The sequence below is a fragment of the Vanrija pseudolonga genome, chromosome 3 (assembly GCF_020906515.1).
Source record: "Vanrija pseudolonga chromosome 3, complete sequence".
Classification (NCBI taxonomy): Eukaryota; Fungi; Basidiomycota; class Tremellomycetes; order Trichosporonales; family Trichosporonaceae; genus Vanrija; species Vanrija pseudolonga.
In genome coordinates, this window is record NC_085851.1 from 3,422,199 (window position 1) to 3,438,291 (window position 16,093).

General features: G+C 59.5%; 4 protein-coding genes across 4 annotated transcripts; 1 reads left to right on the forward strand and 3 right to left on the reverse strand.

Moving 5' to 3' along the window:
• Positions 1-345: 345 nt before the first annotated feature.
• Positions 346-3,365, reverse strand: LOC62_03G004902 (uncharacterized protein). Its single transcript, XM_062771421.1, has 10 exons — positions 3,130-3,365; positions 3,021-3,076; positions 2,641-2,921; positions 2,276-2,557; positions 1,862-2,226; positions 1,793-1,813; positions 1,582-1,753; positions 1,434-1,521; positions 950-1,383; positions 346-757 (listed from the first exon to the last, which is right to left on the reverse strand). The coding sequence occupies exons 1-10, from the start codon at positions 3,191-3,193 to the stop codon at positions 502-504; spliced, it is 2,019 nt and encodes a 672-aa protein (XP_062627405.1). The 5' UTR covers positions 3,194-3,365; the 3' UTR covers positions 346-501.
• Positions 3,366-4,603: 1,238 nt separating this feature from the next.
• TOK1 (Outward-rectifier potassium channel TOK1) lies at positions 4,604-8,600 on the forward strand (the record flags this gene model as incomplete). The annotated part of the gene is made up of 6 exons (XM_062771422.1): positions 4,604-5,019; positions 5,079-5,233; positions 5,275-5,886; positions 5,926-6,027; positions 6,070-6,223; positions 6,270-8,600. Exons 1-6 carry the CDS (start codon positions 4,777-4,779, stop codon positions 8,598-8,600), a joined length of 3,597 nt encoding a protein of 1,198 aa, XP_062627406.1. The 5' UTR covers positions 4,604-4,776.
• An 81-nt stretch (positions 8,601-8,681) lies between these two features.
• On the reverse strand, positions 8,682-12,766 carry sog2 (Leucine-rich repeat-containing protein sog2). The gene is made up of 3 exons (XM_062771423.1): positions 11,680-12,766; positions 11,249-11,640; positions 8,682-11,200 (listed from the first exon to the last, which is right to left on the reverse strand). Exons 1-3 carry the CDS (start codon positions 12,373-12,375, stop codon positions 8,764-8,766), a joined length of 3,525 nt encoding a protein of 1,174 aa, XP_062627407.1. The 5' UTR covers positions 12,376-12,766; the 3' UTR covers positions 8,682-8,763.
• A 375-nt stretch (positions 12,767-13,141) lies between these two features.
• On the reverse strand, positions 13,142-16,005 carry NUP85 (Nuclear pore complex protein Nup85). The gene is made up of 4 exons (XM_062771424.1): positions 15,564-16,005; positions 15,177-15,518; positions 15,002-15,137; positions 13,142-14,954 (listed from the first exon to the last, which is right to left on the reverse strand). Exons 1-4 carry the CDS (start codon positions 15,921-15,923, stop codon positions 13,207-13,209), a joined length of 2,586 nt encoding a protein of 861 aa, XP_062627408.1. The 5' UTR covers positions 15,924-16,005; the 3' UTR covers positions 13,142-13,206.
• Between the last annotated feature and the right edge of the window lie 88 nt (positions 16,006-16,093).

A 16,093-nucleotide genomic window follows, 5' to 3' on the forward strand; every position in this document is an offset into this window, starting at 1 on the left:
GACTTTGAGCCACACCTGTTTTTGTCAGCTCGGCCGCCACATTCACGCAGGGGCAAAAGCAAGCTAGCTGGCTCAGTGGGCACAATTTGGCTGAGTGCAGTCGAGTCCGCTAGGCGTCCCCCCGCAGGGATAGAGGCCGTTAGGACTGGGGCGACAAATGGTCATCTTGATGATGGGGGGGTTGGGGGGATGGCGATGGGGGGTAGGCTCCGGGAGGCGGGCCGTACCCATTATGGTGTGGTACGTGGGTACCGAGAGACCGACCGACACTTACCTCGTGCTCTGGTCCACTCCGCGACGTTGTTGCACAACACTAACAAGAGTAAAGTCACAAGCACGATAAATACTACATCTCGCGGCTGAAAATGTCGCCGGTTGCCTCGCACTGGCCTTCGCACCAGCGGGCCTTTTATTTACACCCTATTTTATACAATTAATCCCGTAGCTACATGTGGCGCCTCGCCGAGTCCGGCATCGCGGCGCGTCGCAAACCAACCAAACTTACACCAGCACCGACGGCTGATGTCCGTTGAGCACGTTGGTCACCTCTTGCGCCGACGCCGCCTGCAAGGGAAACGCCGAGCCGGCGCCGCCCGCCGACTCGAGCAGCACAGCCTCAATCTCGAGTGCCAAGTCCCACATTTGAGGGTACGGCCCGGCGTACTGCCTCAAACCAGCCACCAATGCGCGGCTCTCCTCGCGGCCTTGGCGGGCGAGGAACATACCGGCGTCATACATGGGACGATAGAGGACCAGTCTGTTCGGCGTCAGTGTTAAGAATCAAAAGGTAGTGGAGACTTCAGGGTGATGGAGGTTATCAAAGCGCGACACCATGGGGCCAACTGCGGACGCGGCGTCGGTTCCCTAAGCGCTCGCTAGTGCGGGCAACTCTATGCCACACAACGTGTAGCCGCTGCCACCACCCATGATGCACAAAATCTCCACTCACGGGTCAAGTCGAAGGTAGCCGTGCTCGAGGAGCACCGCAGACAGGGCGGCTATCCGCATGGCGCTGTGCAGGGCTTCGTGCTTGAGGCGCTCACGCATTTGAGACACCTCGAGGTTCATCATGCCGTGTGAGCTCTCGTCACTGCCGCCCTGGATCCCAAAGTCGCGCACGGCTCGCTCGGCTACGAGCCACAACTCGTGGTAAAAGATGTCGGTGGAGCAGGCCTTGATGGCAGCCACAAAGTCCCACGAGTCTGGCCACTGGAGTGGCACTCCGAGTCGGGCGAGGTAGGCGTCCCTCCATGACGAGTGTTCATGGACAAAATCACGGAGAACAGATAGAGGGATCCCGTTGGCGGAAATGCGAGGGTGCCAGAGGTCTGCCGATAGCTTGCGGCACACTACCGCCCCGGCCCGAGCGGCGGTCAGCCAAGCCTGGGAAATGGTCAGCAGTGACAGAGGCCAACGAAGGAAGAGCAACTCACGTCGTCGTCGGAAGCGGTGTACGAAGAACCCCCGGCAGCTCCTTCGCCGCTCATAATGAGAGGCGTGAGGTCAACAATGTAATCGAAACTAGAGGGTTGGTATCAGCAAGGCACTTCCTGCAGTGCACGTGTTGCGCACGGGGCTCACACTTCGGAGCGAAGTCGGTGGAACACTGATTCGAACCCAGTGATGATGAAGAGGGCGAGTTGCACCCTCATTCTTTCGTCCTTGTAGGCGTAATTAAAGGTGTGGTCTAGAGGCGAGTCCATCACCTGGCTTAGGTGACGGGACGCGGCGGCCAGATGGCATGCCTGGTATTCTGCAAAGTCAGCACACGGCCTCATCCGCTCCTTCTCACTTCTCTTCAACAAAGGCGCCTCTGTCGACACGTCAGCGACAATTTCGCGCAAAGACCGTCTTCACTCACGGCACATCAACGACTCCATCAGGATCAGGGTCTGGGTGTTGGCCACGGTCGGAACCCGCCAGACCTTACCAACCTCGGCAACCTCGCGAGCACGGATGGCGAGAAGCTGCACCATTCGGCTACGTGTGCGACCGGTCACGCCTTCGGGATCGCGCGCACTGGTCTCGTCGCGATCCGATGTGATGTGAGCGTTTTCAGCGAATTTCGCTCCGAACGCCAGCACCACGGCTAGCAATGGATGAGGAAGCGGACCTCCGGGGTCGGTCATAGGGCTTGTGAACCGCGACATGAACGACTGCGGGTCAAGAAGTGGCAAGCGAGAATTGATGATTGCGAAGAAGGAGTCGATGAGCTCGATCGCCAAGCTGATCACGTCAGTACCAATGGCCAGCCTACTCGCCTCTGCCCACTCACGATTCCATCTCTGCCTCGCCAGCGGCCCAGAGACCCAGATGAGCTGCTGTCGGCGCCTCGTCCCATACCACCCCGTTCTGTTCCTCCCACATGTCACAGTTGCCACCTCGTACCATCTCGAGGCTCGACAAGTCGCTGTACCGCCACTCGTGGTGCAAGGCGGCAGTCGGTGAGAACAGATACCTCATCAGGTCAGCCTGGGCACCGCCGGCGTCCTTAATGGGCGAGCGCGAGTAGACGGACGGCGCCGAGGGGTTCATCCAAGCGAGCATGGCCATAGCGCTGTGTGACGTGTCAACAGTACTCTCGGCGACCGACGGGAAGCGAGGCTGTGCCCCACGGGTGCACCACCAAAGGCGACTTACTCGTCTACACCAAGCATGTCACGGGTGTTGCGCGTCGAGCTCGTGGTGTTGGTCTCTGACTCGGCGGGAGGGCCCGACGTTCTCCTCGATTGCAGGACAGGTGACGCCCGCTGGCTGCCTTGGCTGTTGTCATCGTCGGGCGCGGACCGCTTCTCGCCGGCGGCAGAACGAGTGCGGAAGTCGTCGCCACTCTTGAAGCGCCGTGGTCGACGGGGCTTGTTTTGTAGTTGTTCAATGTAGTTTGAGGTGCATTCGAGCTCCTTTGCCACACATTGCTCGCACTGGTGGGGGTGGACGTCAGCACCAGCGAGGAACAGAGGGGCGGTTGCCCGATGATAAGCGCTGGGCAGGGGCGCAAGGTGGACGTGAGATGGACGTACCCGTTCGGTAGTGTTTGCACGCAAGCATCGGACCTTCTTTGCGCGGCAAGCGTCGCCTGTAGAGTCAGTCATTGCAGGCCTCTTGGCAGTCTGGTGGCGAGGGTCTCACAAGCAACGTTTTGCTTCCTGGTGGGGCCGTTAAAGGGCGGCATTGTCGCTGGCGGTGGATCCATTGCTATTGCTACGTAGGATCCGGATTGTGGGCTGTCAAGGGTGTAGGCCGGGGGCCGTAGAGTGGACGTTCAAGAATGTTCGACGAGTGGTGGGGGGGACAAGGACGAGGCCGCGCGTTGTCGAGGGATGTTTCTGAAATTATCTAGTTTGCAGCCAAGCCGAAGCAGTGACGAGTTGACTTTGGCCGTGGGCCCGGCAGTTGCAATGGACGATTATCTAGTCATCTAGTCACCCACCCCCACCCACTGACGACACACTTGTGACTTTTCGGATCCGAGCAGAGAGAATCGGCCAAGGAAACGTCGGATAACCCTGAATAGTGCGGGCAGCTACAGCGCGAATCCTGACAATCCCACGTCAAGTCGCGACCTGTTTTTTGCACAGCTCGACTTGCGCCTCATGCATTCGAAAAAAGGGGGGGATACACATGCAAACGTGGTCAATCGGGCATCGACGCAGCATCGACTTGTTGACTGGATGAGAGGAATGTAGATGGCTCACTGGCGTCGATGACAGTCTACACGTCGGCCTCAACATTGGCCGAGGGAGCCTTTGGCGTGCCAGGCGTGTGTCCACTCACCCCACCGTGCACGCCGAAGCCGCGCGGCACACCGAGGGGGCGGCCATCTCGCTCCGACTTTTGCCACCCACCCAACAAGGCCACCAAACACGGTTAACAGTTGACAAAGCTGGCGTCGATCCACTAAAACGAGACTGCGGGAGCAAATTCAGACAGGTCACGTGCATACTGTGACGTCCTTCCTGAGATGCAAGCTGAGGAGTGCTTGACATTTGAGAGATGGCCCATAAGTCGAACCCATGCCTGGCTGTCCGACTCGGTTGCTGCCATCGTCGAGTTATATTTTTGTGACCTCGACTTTCGCTAGCCCACATGCGTGCCTCTCGGGGCTCACAATAGCATTGACTCAGATCAAACCCCCACAGCTTGGCCCAGCCCGTGTCGCACAATTTGCCACTCGCTTAAAGGGAGATGGAACAGCACCACCCACTGCAAGAGTATCACTCCTGCACATTGCCCAGTTTTTATGGTCTGATGAGGCCATGTCAGGAGCATCTTGTGGCCTATGCGCCTCGCTCGCCGCCGAGCCTCTGAGCCCCGGACGCCACCGACTATAAAAAGGTTGTGTGATGGGGTGGTGTAGAGCGGCAAAGCGGGCCCGAGTGTGTGCCATGCACCTGCCAAGGCGGCATTGTCGATCCCTCGCCCTCCACTGACGGAACAACTTTGGCTGCATACCTGGGCGAGCCAGCCCAAACCTTGGGTGTGTAGCCAGGGTCGGTTCCTGACAACCAGCTGGAATTTGCCTCCACTCCACTCTTTCACCCTTGGTCAACGTAGCCAGGCAGACAAACTGCTCTCTGCCCCTGCCTGAGCGCCTGCCTCGGGATCTCCAGACTCTGCAAGCACTCGTTTACACAACAACATCTCACACTCCATCTTGTCCGTTCACACTCTCTCCACATTCACATACCTCTCCGGCACTGAACAGCTCAACCAAACCCCATGCCCACTCAAGACACGGCCGCGTCAACATAGGCGCGTTCATCTCACACCACAATCATGCCCAACATACACGCCCAGGTGGCGGTAAGGAAGTCGTGTGGGGCAGCAAATAAATCCAATACAGGCCAGACCAAAGAGGACGGGCGGCACATTGAAGGATGGAGCGGCCGCTGGAGAGACTCACTCAAGGCTCTGCTGCCCGAAGAGCTTCGGAGCCTGCGCAATATCGCACAGTACATGCCGCTCGTCGCAGCCATCGCAGCGCCCATGTCTTCGCTCATGGACATTCCCGCCCTCTCGGTGAGAAAGTCTTGGCAAGGGTTTCCTGGAACAAGTCCCCTCGCTAACCGCCGCCGCAGCAACACTGGTACAGCTACTACGGCAACGTGCAACGCGATCCCACAGTCTGTTTGTGCTTGTCGGCAGTCGGTCTTGGTTTCAATGTGCTCGCAAATGTGTTACTGCTGGTTAGATTCTCAGCAACCAAGAAGTCTTTCTGGCGATGGGGTGTCAAGTAGGTCCAAATATCAACTGCATATGCCTGACGACGCGCAGATTGTCGCTCTTGTGTTGGATCACAAAGACGATCATTGCCATAGTCAACCTCCTCGTATTTGGCGCAGGTCAACGCAACGGGCCTGGCTATTCGTACGACCAGGGCTTCTGGTGCGCCGTCGTCTCGTGCGTCATCTCTGGGTTTATCTCCTTCTGCCTCCTCGTCCACTACATTCTGGTATTTGGGCGACCTGAATGGGACAAGGAGGAGATCCGTCTCGAAGGACGCAAGTTTATGCTCTCCGTCACGACATTTATCGGCCTTATCGGCATCCAAGCCATGGTGTTCAACTTTATCGAGGAGTGGGGATATCTCAACGCCATCTACTTCTCGGTTCAGACAGCCCTCACGGTCGGGTATGGTGACTTTGTGCCAACAACCGCGGTCGGCAAGGTCCTCATATTCCCGTTTGCCGTCTTGACCATCAGTCTCCTCGCCAACGAGGTGTCCATCATTATCGACTTCATTCAGAACCGTGCGCAGGATAAGCGGGACACGTGGCGGAAGAACTACGCCGTGGCCATGCACAAGGAAGCTTTGGCCCGCCAGCCCTACGCGACTCTGATCGACGAGATGTCGTTGATCCATCAGATCAATTTGCACCAGGAGACGTAAGCCATTGCGCACAAACACCGCACTGACCCATTCAGCATGGTCCAGTTATACGATCTATTCTGGTCTGGTTTTGCCCTGGCGGCCTTCTGGCTTATCGGTGCAGTCATCTTCCACTTCCTTGAAGGCTGGGGCTACGGGTGAGTGGCTAACATTGTCCGCGACCGAAGCTGACCTCGTAGCAACACGCTGTACGCACTCATGATCACATGCTTGACCATTGGCTTTGGAGACTTTACCCCGATCAGCCCAGCCGGCCGAGTCGTCTGGATCATTTACGCGCTCATGGCTGTGCCTATCGTCACCAGTTTTGCCGTGCAGACAGTCACCGGTATCGTGAGTCGATCCACTGCGCCATGCGTCATGATTCCTGACACGGTAGCTCTATACTTGGTCCGAGCACCGATTCACCAAAGCCCGCTTCAACCTCGTTCGCCAGCGTGACCCGGAAGTCTTCGCGCCCCACTCCCACTTTGTGCTCAAGATGCACACAAAGTGGGACAAGGTGAGGCGCAAGTACATGAGAGCATTCGCCCAAGGCCAAGATGGCCAGATTTCAGTCGATGCTGTTCGGCAAGCGGTCCTCGGTGCCCCCCCTACTCAAGGTACCAAAGTGGCGGCGACGGCCAGTGCTACCAAGCCCCTTCCTGCCTCCACGATAGACGAAAAAGGCAGTCCGGTCGAGTCACAGAGACGATTACTGGAGCCCTCGGTGGACGGCGAAAAGGATTCTGCCGAAGGTGGAGAACCAACAGACGAGTCAACCGCCGAGAAGCAGGCTCAGGACACGGTCGTGGAGGACATGCTGGATTCCTCGGATACTCGAGCCGATGTTGTGGAGGCCCTGGGTGGAGAGGATCTCGCCGGGGATCACGCGAATGGCAACGGCGGAGATGCCAGCGGCAACAGCTCTGATACCGATGGTGCAAGTGGCAAGGGGTCTACGACGACCCAGAGCAACAGCCCCTCCAGTGCTCCGTCTGCCGCCGCGTCCACGACTGGAGGCGACGACAGTATCGAGGTCCTCGACACTGTCACTGAAACGGGCAGTGCGCCTGGCGCGAGTACCGCCGACAAGGTTGCTGGTAGCCCTATTCAGAGGACGGTCAAGCGCCCCATCCAGAGCTCTTCCCCGCCATCACAAGGGTCGACTCCAGCTGTTCCTTCGGCATCTGTTGTTTCTGCATCGGCAGACCCCACAAACACTACTCCCAGCACTCTCGGTTCTATCGGCTCCCAACTTGCGCAACACGAGGCCGATACCGTCGCCCATGCTGAACAGGAGCGCGCAGCGCGGAAAGCGGCAGGCGAGCCAGAACCAGCAGACGACGACGTGTGCGCCCCAGCCCGCGACAAGGGTGACACGTCGATGGAGTATCAGCTCATCAAGTCCCTAGTGGACCGCGTGACTAGACTCGAGGCGCAAGCGAGGCAGATGCTCATCGATTCAATGGACAAAGACCTGGCACGCACTCTCTTGCTTGCAGATCGTAATTTGCAGGTCCGTGATGCCTTCCGGCTGTATGATCAAGGCATCGATGTCGAGAAGACATACAGGGAAGAAGCAGAAAAGGCCCGCAAGGAGGCAGACGAAGCAAAGCGCGACGGCGGAGACGACGACCAGGACGACATGCTCAGCCGAGTACGACGATACCGCTCGACGTTTGCCGAAATCCTCGTCATCTCGTCGACCCTCCTGCGATTGGAGGGCGATGACCTGAAACAGTTTGAAAGATGGCACGTTGGGGACCTGCATCATCACAAGCGTGAGCCCAACCTGCTTACCCATGGGCTTGAAAGTCCAAAGGGAATGCGGGGTGCCCAGCAAAGAGCCTATAGCTGGGCGAAGGACAAGAAGGACCACACGGTCAGAGTGCGAGACATCCTGCTCGGCTCTGTGAGACGGAAATCGAAACCTTCCGGTTCTGGATCGGCGACACCACACCGGCCATCGTCACGAGCAAGCTCGCATCGACGGCGTCAAGGTGGACAGCGGAGGCGGAGCACGGTCGGCCGTCTCGTTACCGACTCGGAGTCTGAGGAGGGAGACATTGTCGAGACTCACGCCGATCCGTACGATGTACCCGCACCAGGACAGACTGAGCCCGCTCCGCCTCCCCCGGCCGGTCCCTCCAAGTTACCCATACGTGCAACGGTACATCCGTCGTTGAACCTCCACATCCCGGCGCGCAGCGAGACGATGACTTCGCCGACGACGGCATCGGCCGACACACCGACCGACTACAACGAATACAACCGCGGCCCGCGGCGCAGCTCGGTCAAGGACCATCACAAGGCACGCATGCTCAAGATCTTTGACCACCACGCACAGGGCGTACTCGACGACGCTCAGAAAGAATCCAAGGCCATCTCGTCGACGCTCACGCAGCCGACCAAGAACATGGTCGCGAGAGACGCGGCGGTAGTGTACCACGCTGCCGAACACGTTTTCAAGGAGGTTTTCATGCCCACTGCCGCAAAGCGCGAAGACGAGGCCGACATTGGGCGGGCAGATGACGAGAGAGAAGCGGAGATGAAGCGCGATGACGCGCTTTCCCAGAAGCGTGAGGAGAAGGAGCTAGAGGAAGAGGAGGAGGAAGACCATGGTTCGCCTGTCAAGGCGCCGCCACGGGCGTCTTCGAGCAAGGTGGGGGGGAGCGGATCAAAGCATAAAACCAGCACCAAAACGGATTCAGGCAGTTCCAAGGGTTGATTGACGCTCTGTAGACTAGGCAACCTGTAGTCCTTGTTGTACCACCCACGACCCATACAATACATACAGTGCATTGGATGCATTGTCACTTGAACGACCGACTAAACTGGGGGCCAAAGTCCACGACTACTGGCAAATGATGATGGGGAGTACAAGCGTCCTACTACTGGACGTAGTGGCGGCGGGGGGGCACGAGGTCATGGTCGCTTCGCGCGGCGAAGCGCGGGACATCGGGCATGGGGGGGCTGTTGGTGTGCTGTGGGCGACCGCGGAGTGGATGCCGGGTGGGGAGATGGAGGCCACGGAGGCCGTTGGTGGGGGGCTGCGCCAGATCCTCGTTGCTGCTCATGGGGTTCATGGGGCTTTGGTGCCCGTGGCCATAGTCGCTTCCGACGGTAGACGGAGGAACGAGGGCAGGTGTCGACGCGTTGGATCTGAGCGATGACACCTGCATCAGGATGGCGCACTCTCTCGCCGCCTGCGTCAGCTGGCTCAGGCTCGAGCGAATCTGATGGCTGAACGTGTGCGACGTCGAGATGGCCTTGATTTGCTGTGACACGCTCACGACAGTCTTGATGAATGCGTGCGTGTCGTCGGGAATCGTCGTGTTGGTAAAGGAGAACGGGTTGGCCCGCAAGCCCATGTACGACTCGCGCAGCTTGGTCGTAACGTGTTCCGCCGTCGAAAGGAGGGACACGAGGTCGGCGTACTGTCGCACTGGGATTGTAGCGGGTCGTCTGGCGTCGTGCGCAGCGAGGCGGAACCCGCCCGAGCCAGAGCTGCTCATCGAGTCGCTCTTGCTGTGCATGAACGGCGGTTGAGATATGCCGATTTCCTCAGCGAGGCGCAGCCACACCGCAAACGCGACATCGGTTGCGCGTTCTATCACGTCGAGGAACTCTTCGTCGTACAATGTCGCAGAGGCCGGTGTGGGCGGCCGCACGTCGACCGATAACTTGCGCGGCGCGCCGTTCGGGGCAGACAGGTGTGACGAGCCTTGCGACGACTGTGGTGCGTGCCGCGATCGAGCCGGTTGGGAAAAGCTTGTGACCATATGGGGTGGAGCTGCTGGCGGCTCGGGCTCGGCATGTAAAGGGAAGGGAGGCGGGACAGCGCCTGCTGGCAACTCGCCCTCGCCGTCTTCGTATATTGTCCGTGAAAGATCCGGCCAGTCGGTGCGCGGGGCAGAAGGCGAGCCCATGAGCATGCCTCGCTCAACGTCCTGGGTCGAGAAGGAGCCGGCGTGCCGACGGCTCTTGCCGCGTGGTGATGTCCCAGGCGGCGGCATCGACTGCTGCGAGCCTGACCCGCCAGTCCGAGGGCGGGCTGGTGACTGCGACTCTCCACGCTCCAGAATCGGCGATACTGGTGTCCGTCCAGTGAGCGAGTTGGACTTGGACATTGGCGGCGCGAGGTGCTGGGGTTGCATGTTCGGCCACAGTATTGGCCGGATCTCGAGTAGCAGCGGTGACATGGCTGCCCACGAGCTTGCAATCTCCGTCATCCCTCCGTAGAGGTTGAGAAGCAGCTGGCGGGAGTAGCGCACATCGGCGTCGCGGAAAGCAGGCGTCTGCAATCTCAGAACGGCGACAATCTTGGCGAAGACGGCGATGCTCTCCTTTGCAGCGTCGATGACAGCGCGAACAGTGCTTGCCGGAGGAGCGCTCCTGCGTGACATCGAGTCGAAGCGATCGAGGGCGTTGATTAGGTTGGTGAGGTACCCGCCAGCCGGTTCGACCACACGGGCAAATACACCAGCGACACGATCGCTGACCGCAAAGTTGAGGTACTGCCGCAGGGCCGAGTGCAGCTGGGTGAGGGCGAAGAGCAGGCCACGGACCGCATCGACAAAGTGGAGCAGCGCTGGCGAGACGGCCTTAGAGATTGTCGATGGCGGCAACATGCTAACACGGCGGAAGTACGAGTTGCGCGACTCGTCAATGGCGGGGCCCTCTTGGCTGCCGCGCTTATCAGCAATGTCCGCCACTGGCGGCGGCAGCTGAATAACGTCCATCGAGCCCTTGCGCTTGACTGTCCGCTTGTCGTCTTCCCGGCCTAGCTGTGAAGGAAACTTTGGCTGCCAGTTTCCTCCGCGTGCGCCCATGCCGAACCCGAGTGGCCGGGCCTCGTCGGCTGCCTCGCCGCGCCGCTCCTCGATAATCTTGGCGTGGGATTGTCGGAGATCGGGGAGGGACTTTTTGGCGGTCAGCTGTCCGCTCAGACGGTGCGTCGCAGTGTCGCTGGCACCGCGGTTGTGGCCTGTCGCAGCTGATACACCGGATGGCGGTTTGCCGGAGCTCATGGAGGAAGGGATGGACTGAGAAGACGAGGTGGCCGAAGCTGGTGGGGTGAGTGAAGAGGAGGATGCAGATCGGTCGTGGTGGGAGCCTTGCGAGGGCAGGGACACTGTCGATGGGTTCATCCGCAGGGGCGGTGCGGTCTCGACATTGGCGACGACGAGGTTCGGCCCGGCCGGAAATGCCGGTTGGGATAATGGGAAGGCGCTGGCGTTCAGCTGGTCGGGAATCGAGGCAATCTTCTTCATTGTCAATGGCGTCGCACCAGGTGCAGCCCAGGCGTTGGGTTTCTCGCCCTCCTCTCTGCGGCGTGTCAGTTGTTGCCATCACTTCATAACCCAGCCCACGCACTCTGCCGAACCCAGGTACGCGTCGTCCTCGAAGCTCGTGCGACCCGGGGGTACCTTCGGGGCCTGCTCGAGAAGCCATAGCTTCATGCCTTCAATCCATGGTCGAAGGCTCTCGTCCCGCTTCTTCTCGGAATCCTTTTCGCCGGCGTGACCCGCCTTCTCAACCTCCATAAGAGGGCCGAGGACGTCAGTCGGCGGCCACACGATGGGATTCTGGTCGACCTTGAATACCCTCAAGTTGGCATAGGTGGCGAGGTTGGTGGGCAGTGTCGTTAGTCGGTTGTTGGACAGGGATAGGACCTTGAGATGGACCAAGGAGCCTGGGTTATCGGGCAGCGAGGCGATCTGATTCTTGGACAGGTCAAGAATCTCGAGCGCTGGGAGCTCTGTAATCTAGCAAGTCAGCGCGCGCCGCTTCAGATTCCAACTCACCGATGGTGGCACAAACGACAGATGATTGCCCTTGAGGTTGAGGTATCTCAGTCTGCTCAAGGCGGCAAACGACGCGGCAATGGACCCATCCCGTAGCGAGTTGTACGACAGAGCTAACCTCCACACGCCCTTGCAGTCCTTTCCGACCCGCGTTCGGAAGACATCAACGTCTTCGTCGGCGATGCGTTCCAGTCTCTCGCGCGACAAGTCGAGGGTATCTCCTCCGTCCTTTGATTTCTCCACGGCACGCACAATGAGTTTGACGGTGGGCGACTCGGTGGGCATGGACGGTGAGCGCGGGACGTTGGCGGGTGAGCGGGCCGGGCCGCGCGGCGGACGCGGTGGCGGCGTTGCCACGGCGGCGGCGGTGACTCCAGCCGAGGCCGAGGGCGTCCCAGTCACTGCTGTCGTCGTCGCAGTATGTGGACTGAGCGGGGCCTGGGATAACGAGCGCGTGATGTAATTTCCTGTCGGGCTGGGCGGGGAGATGAGCGTTCCGGAGCTAGTGTTGTGGGTGGCGGTCGAGTTTGAGCGGAGCCGTGTGCCCTTCGGCCCGGGTGGCAGCGCAGACGCGACGCTGCTGCTCATCCCGGGCACGATGTTGAGCGAGTGGGTAGACGTCGAGGCCGTGACGGTCATGTTGGGTGTGGAGGCGGAGAATGATGTTGATGGCGAGTGGGTCGGCGCGGGGGTCATGGGAACCGCGATGTGCAGAGTATTAGACGTTGTTGAAACTGCGATGGTGCACTCGTCTGGTTTAAGCGGTCATTGCTCTGGCTGAACGCCAAAGGGAGCAAGGACAATCAAGCGAGATGAATGCAGAGAGAAGGTCGCGGTCGAGGCTGAAAGTAGGTAGGGGTTGGACGGCGCGTGTGTCGTCGTTGCGGCGTCGTGGGACAAAGCACGGAGCAAGTCGAGGCAAGGTCGAGATTGAAAGTTCAAGGGGGAAGTAGAGAGTTCTCTCTGGCGTCCAGCGCCGAGGCGATGCAAGCGACTTGTGCGGCCTGCGCAGGGTGTCTTGTTGCTGCTCGCTTTGTTGTGAGGACGCGATGACTCTTTGCGACTTTTTGTATTGCGTCGATGTGGGGGTTGTTGTTCAAAAGGACGACGACGAGGTCGAGCAACCACAACCACGACCACCACCCACAGTGCACCCGTGTCAGCAGCCAACATTGAGCCGGCAAGCAAGGCGACAGGCAGGGAGGCAGGGAGGGAAGCCAAGGAAGGGGCGGCAAGACTGGCCCCGCCAGCCCGCCAGCCAGCCAGGCGGGGATCGACCAAAGGTAAAGCGGAATCAAATATCTATATCACCTTGACACCTCTGACAATCATGCTTGAACCTTTCCGCCAGTTAGCTCTTTGGGCCCTGAAAAGCCATCCGCGGCACGTCTATTCAGTCACTCTGGTCGAGAACATCGGCCCTCCCCGTGACAGACATTCACAGTCACCCGCAGCATGACGTGATGCTAAATGACATGCTGCTACTGCAATGTGCTATGGATGTGTATGGGAGGGGAGAAAGAGACATTAAAACGGATTGTCAAAGCCGTCGACCAGCGCACGCGCAAGGTTGCGAGCGAGCGCCAACCGCACTTCGTCGAGCTTGCGCCTCGCAATCACGGTCCCCGCAGAGATTTCGTCGCCGGCCTTTGCGGGCACTCCATTCGCGGCCTTGGTCCCGTTGGCGCTGCCACTCTCCGCGGGCTGGCGCTCAAGATGACGCCACAGTTGGCGCAGGTATTCCACTGGCGCAGACTTCGAGTTGGAAACAACGTCATCAAGGACACGCATCAGCTCAAACGTGTCGTTTGAGCTGAACAGAATCTCCTGGTCCTCCAGCAGGTCGACGCTCTCTGCGAGAAGAACCGACCAAAACTCGACGGGCGCAATGCTCGATGTGAGGAGGTTGACGAGCTTGGCCGCAGCCTTGTCTTTGGCACCCTGGCCGAGGTACAACAAGTAGTCGCGGAACTCGGAGAGGAAAGTAAGACGAGAAGCGAACATGACCATGGTCGTCTTCGATTGGAGGCCGTCATAGTCGGTCAAGTCGCCCTGCTGCAGCTCGTTGAGAGTCAACGGCGCATCGTGCAGCATGGTTGGGGGGAGAGAGTCGACAAGGCGCAGGAACTCGGCACTGCCATGCTCGACGTAGGCATCCAGGATGGCTTCGGCTATCCTTGACAACGTGTAGCCGTCCTCAGCAGACAGGCTCATCGACGCAGCGAGCCCATATTCGCCTCGGCGGATCAGGCGGTCGGCCATGATGGCACTGATGACACGCCATTGTTCGTCCAGCTTGAGGCTCTGGCAAGTGTCGCGCAACTCGGTGAAGTGCTCGAATGGGTTGGCGTCGCCATCCTCGAGGTCCATGTCGTTCCCATTTGCATGCAGAACGGCCTCGTTGTCGAGGCTGATGCTAACATGGACAATGTACTCCTTCAGGCGGTTGCGACCATGGTCACCGGCGGCCGAGAGATAGTCGGCAATGGCTCGCCATAGCGTTGACTGGCTAGGGCTCTCCATAATCATGTCGCTGTACTCGAGGAGGAAATAGTCGCGGAGTGATGTGTCAAAGCGCTCCTCGTCGTCGGGAACGAGGCCGAGCTTGTCGAAGACGTCTCCAAGGTGCGCTGCAAGCCAGACGTCGAGCTGGTGGCAGCCCATCAGGGCCTTGACGATATCACCCTGGGTCAAAGCCGACTGAATGGAGTCCTCGAGAAGAGTCGAGTCGACTGGCAGTTCCCTCAGAATGCGCTTGAGAAGCCCAGGGAGGTCATCTCTTCGGAGACTGACATCGACAAGCACGCCCCAAGCGCCGAGGGCCTCTCGCCAGTCAGAGCTCTCCTCAAGGACGCGCTCGTGCTTCCCCTCCAGCAGCTCCTGGACCGACCGGAAGTCGTCCTCCCATGAGGACCATTCGCTCGAGTACCCGGTGGCAGAGCTATCGAGCCAATGTCCGCGACCGCGACCGCCGAGGAACGAAGTAAACTCGGCGCGGAAACGAGCCAGCCACGCCTTGTGTGCAGTGGTGAACTGGTTGTCGAGAGGGTAGGCCGCCGTGTTGGTGGATCGGGGGAGCGACTGGACGTTGTTCGCAAGCAGAGTGCCTAGCTTGGCTATTGGTGGGTGTGGGTGGCCCGAGAGGGTGCGGAGGAAGGTGGCAGCCGGCTCGAACAGTCCACGCAGGAGACAGCGAATAACAAACGGCCAGAAGAGCGGCTCGTCCCAGGGCTGCGCGCTCTGGATAATCTCGTTACCCTCGTCGTTGATGTTCACTGCCCACATTAGCAACCCATACGGCAGTGTCATCACAAGCACTCACCGGGATCAGCCGCGTTGACCCAGTCCAGAAGCTCTTCTCCGACCAGCCCCTCTCCTCGTCCGTCCTGGGGGAGGTACAACACCTCGGCAAGGTTGAAGATGTTGTATACGTGGTTGTATTTGATCTTGTCTTCCTCCTGGCCAGGTCAGCAGCAGAACGCATTATTGCGACTCACATCAAGATCATCAGCGCTGCGCACTTTGTTGACCTCCTCAAGATACATGTCCACCAGGCGGCGCATGTGAATCACCGTCTCGGCAGCTGGTGGGCCCAGCAGGCCATCCAGAGCCACGAGGTTGCCCTTGCTGTCCCAAGCCTGAGCCAGGCCATCACCAGGCCTCGGTAGTCTGATCGAGGAGGCCACAATGTGCTGGAGCGACATGAAGAGCGTGTGCGTCTCGGAATAGAGGCCGTGAACCGCCCCAGAGAACTTGTTCAGCGACGCAATGTACATTGTGCGGTCACTCGTCGAGAGTTTGGGGTCGGTGAGCGCTGCCGGTGTGTCGTTGCCAGACGGCTAGTGATGATCAGCGGAGTTTCAAGCGACCGTCGCCATGCTTACACGCTTAGCGACCCAAGCAGCAATCTCGCCGTTGACAGGGCTGACAGCGGCGAGGAGCGTCCTCCCGCTGGCCTTCCACTTGGCCTTGTCCTTCCTCGTGAAGGCGTGGGGCTCGAGGTAGACCTCGTCGACGTCGGCGTCGGCATCGTCGTCATCGCCACCGTTGGCATCAACAATCATGTCGATCGAGGACGCCGAGGTGGCGGTCGTTGTTGACCCAAAGGCGCCGGCCGAGATGGAGTGGGCGAGCGGGGTGGGGTGCTTTGGAGCCGAGGGGTTGGAGAAGGAGAAGGGCAACGAGTTGGATGAGGAGCCCGCTGCCGGGAAGCCAAAGGCCGACTTTCCTGTCGAGAAGGCCATCTTTGCGGAGTGCAGAGGATGATGCCTTGGGTAGGAAGGGGGATGAAGTAGAGTCGAGTGAAAGAAAGGGGCAGGACCTAGTTGTTCCAAGTGACGTCCGTCCGGCCGTCTCTGGGCACCAACAAAAGGCCAACTTGAAATCAACACAACGAGCACCAGCACCGTGCCAC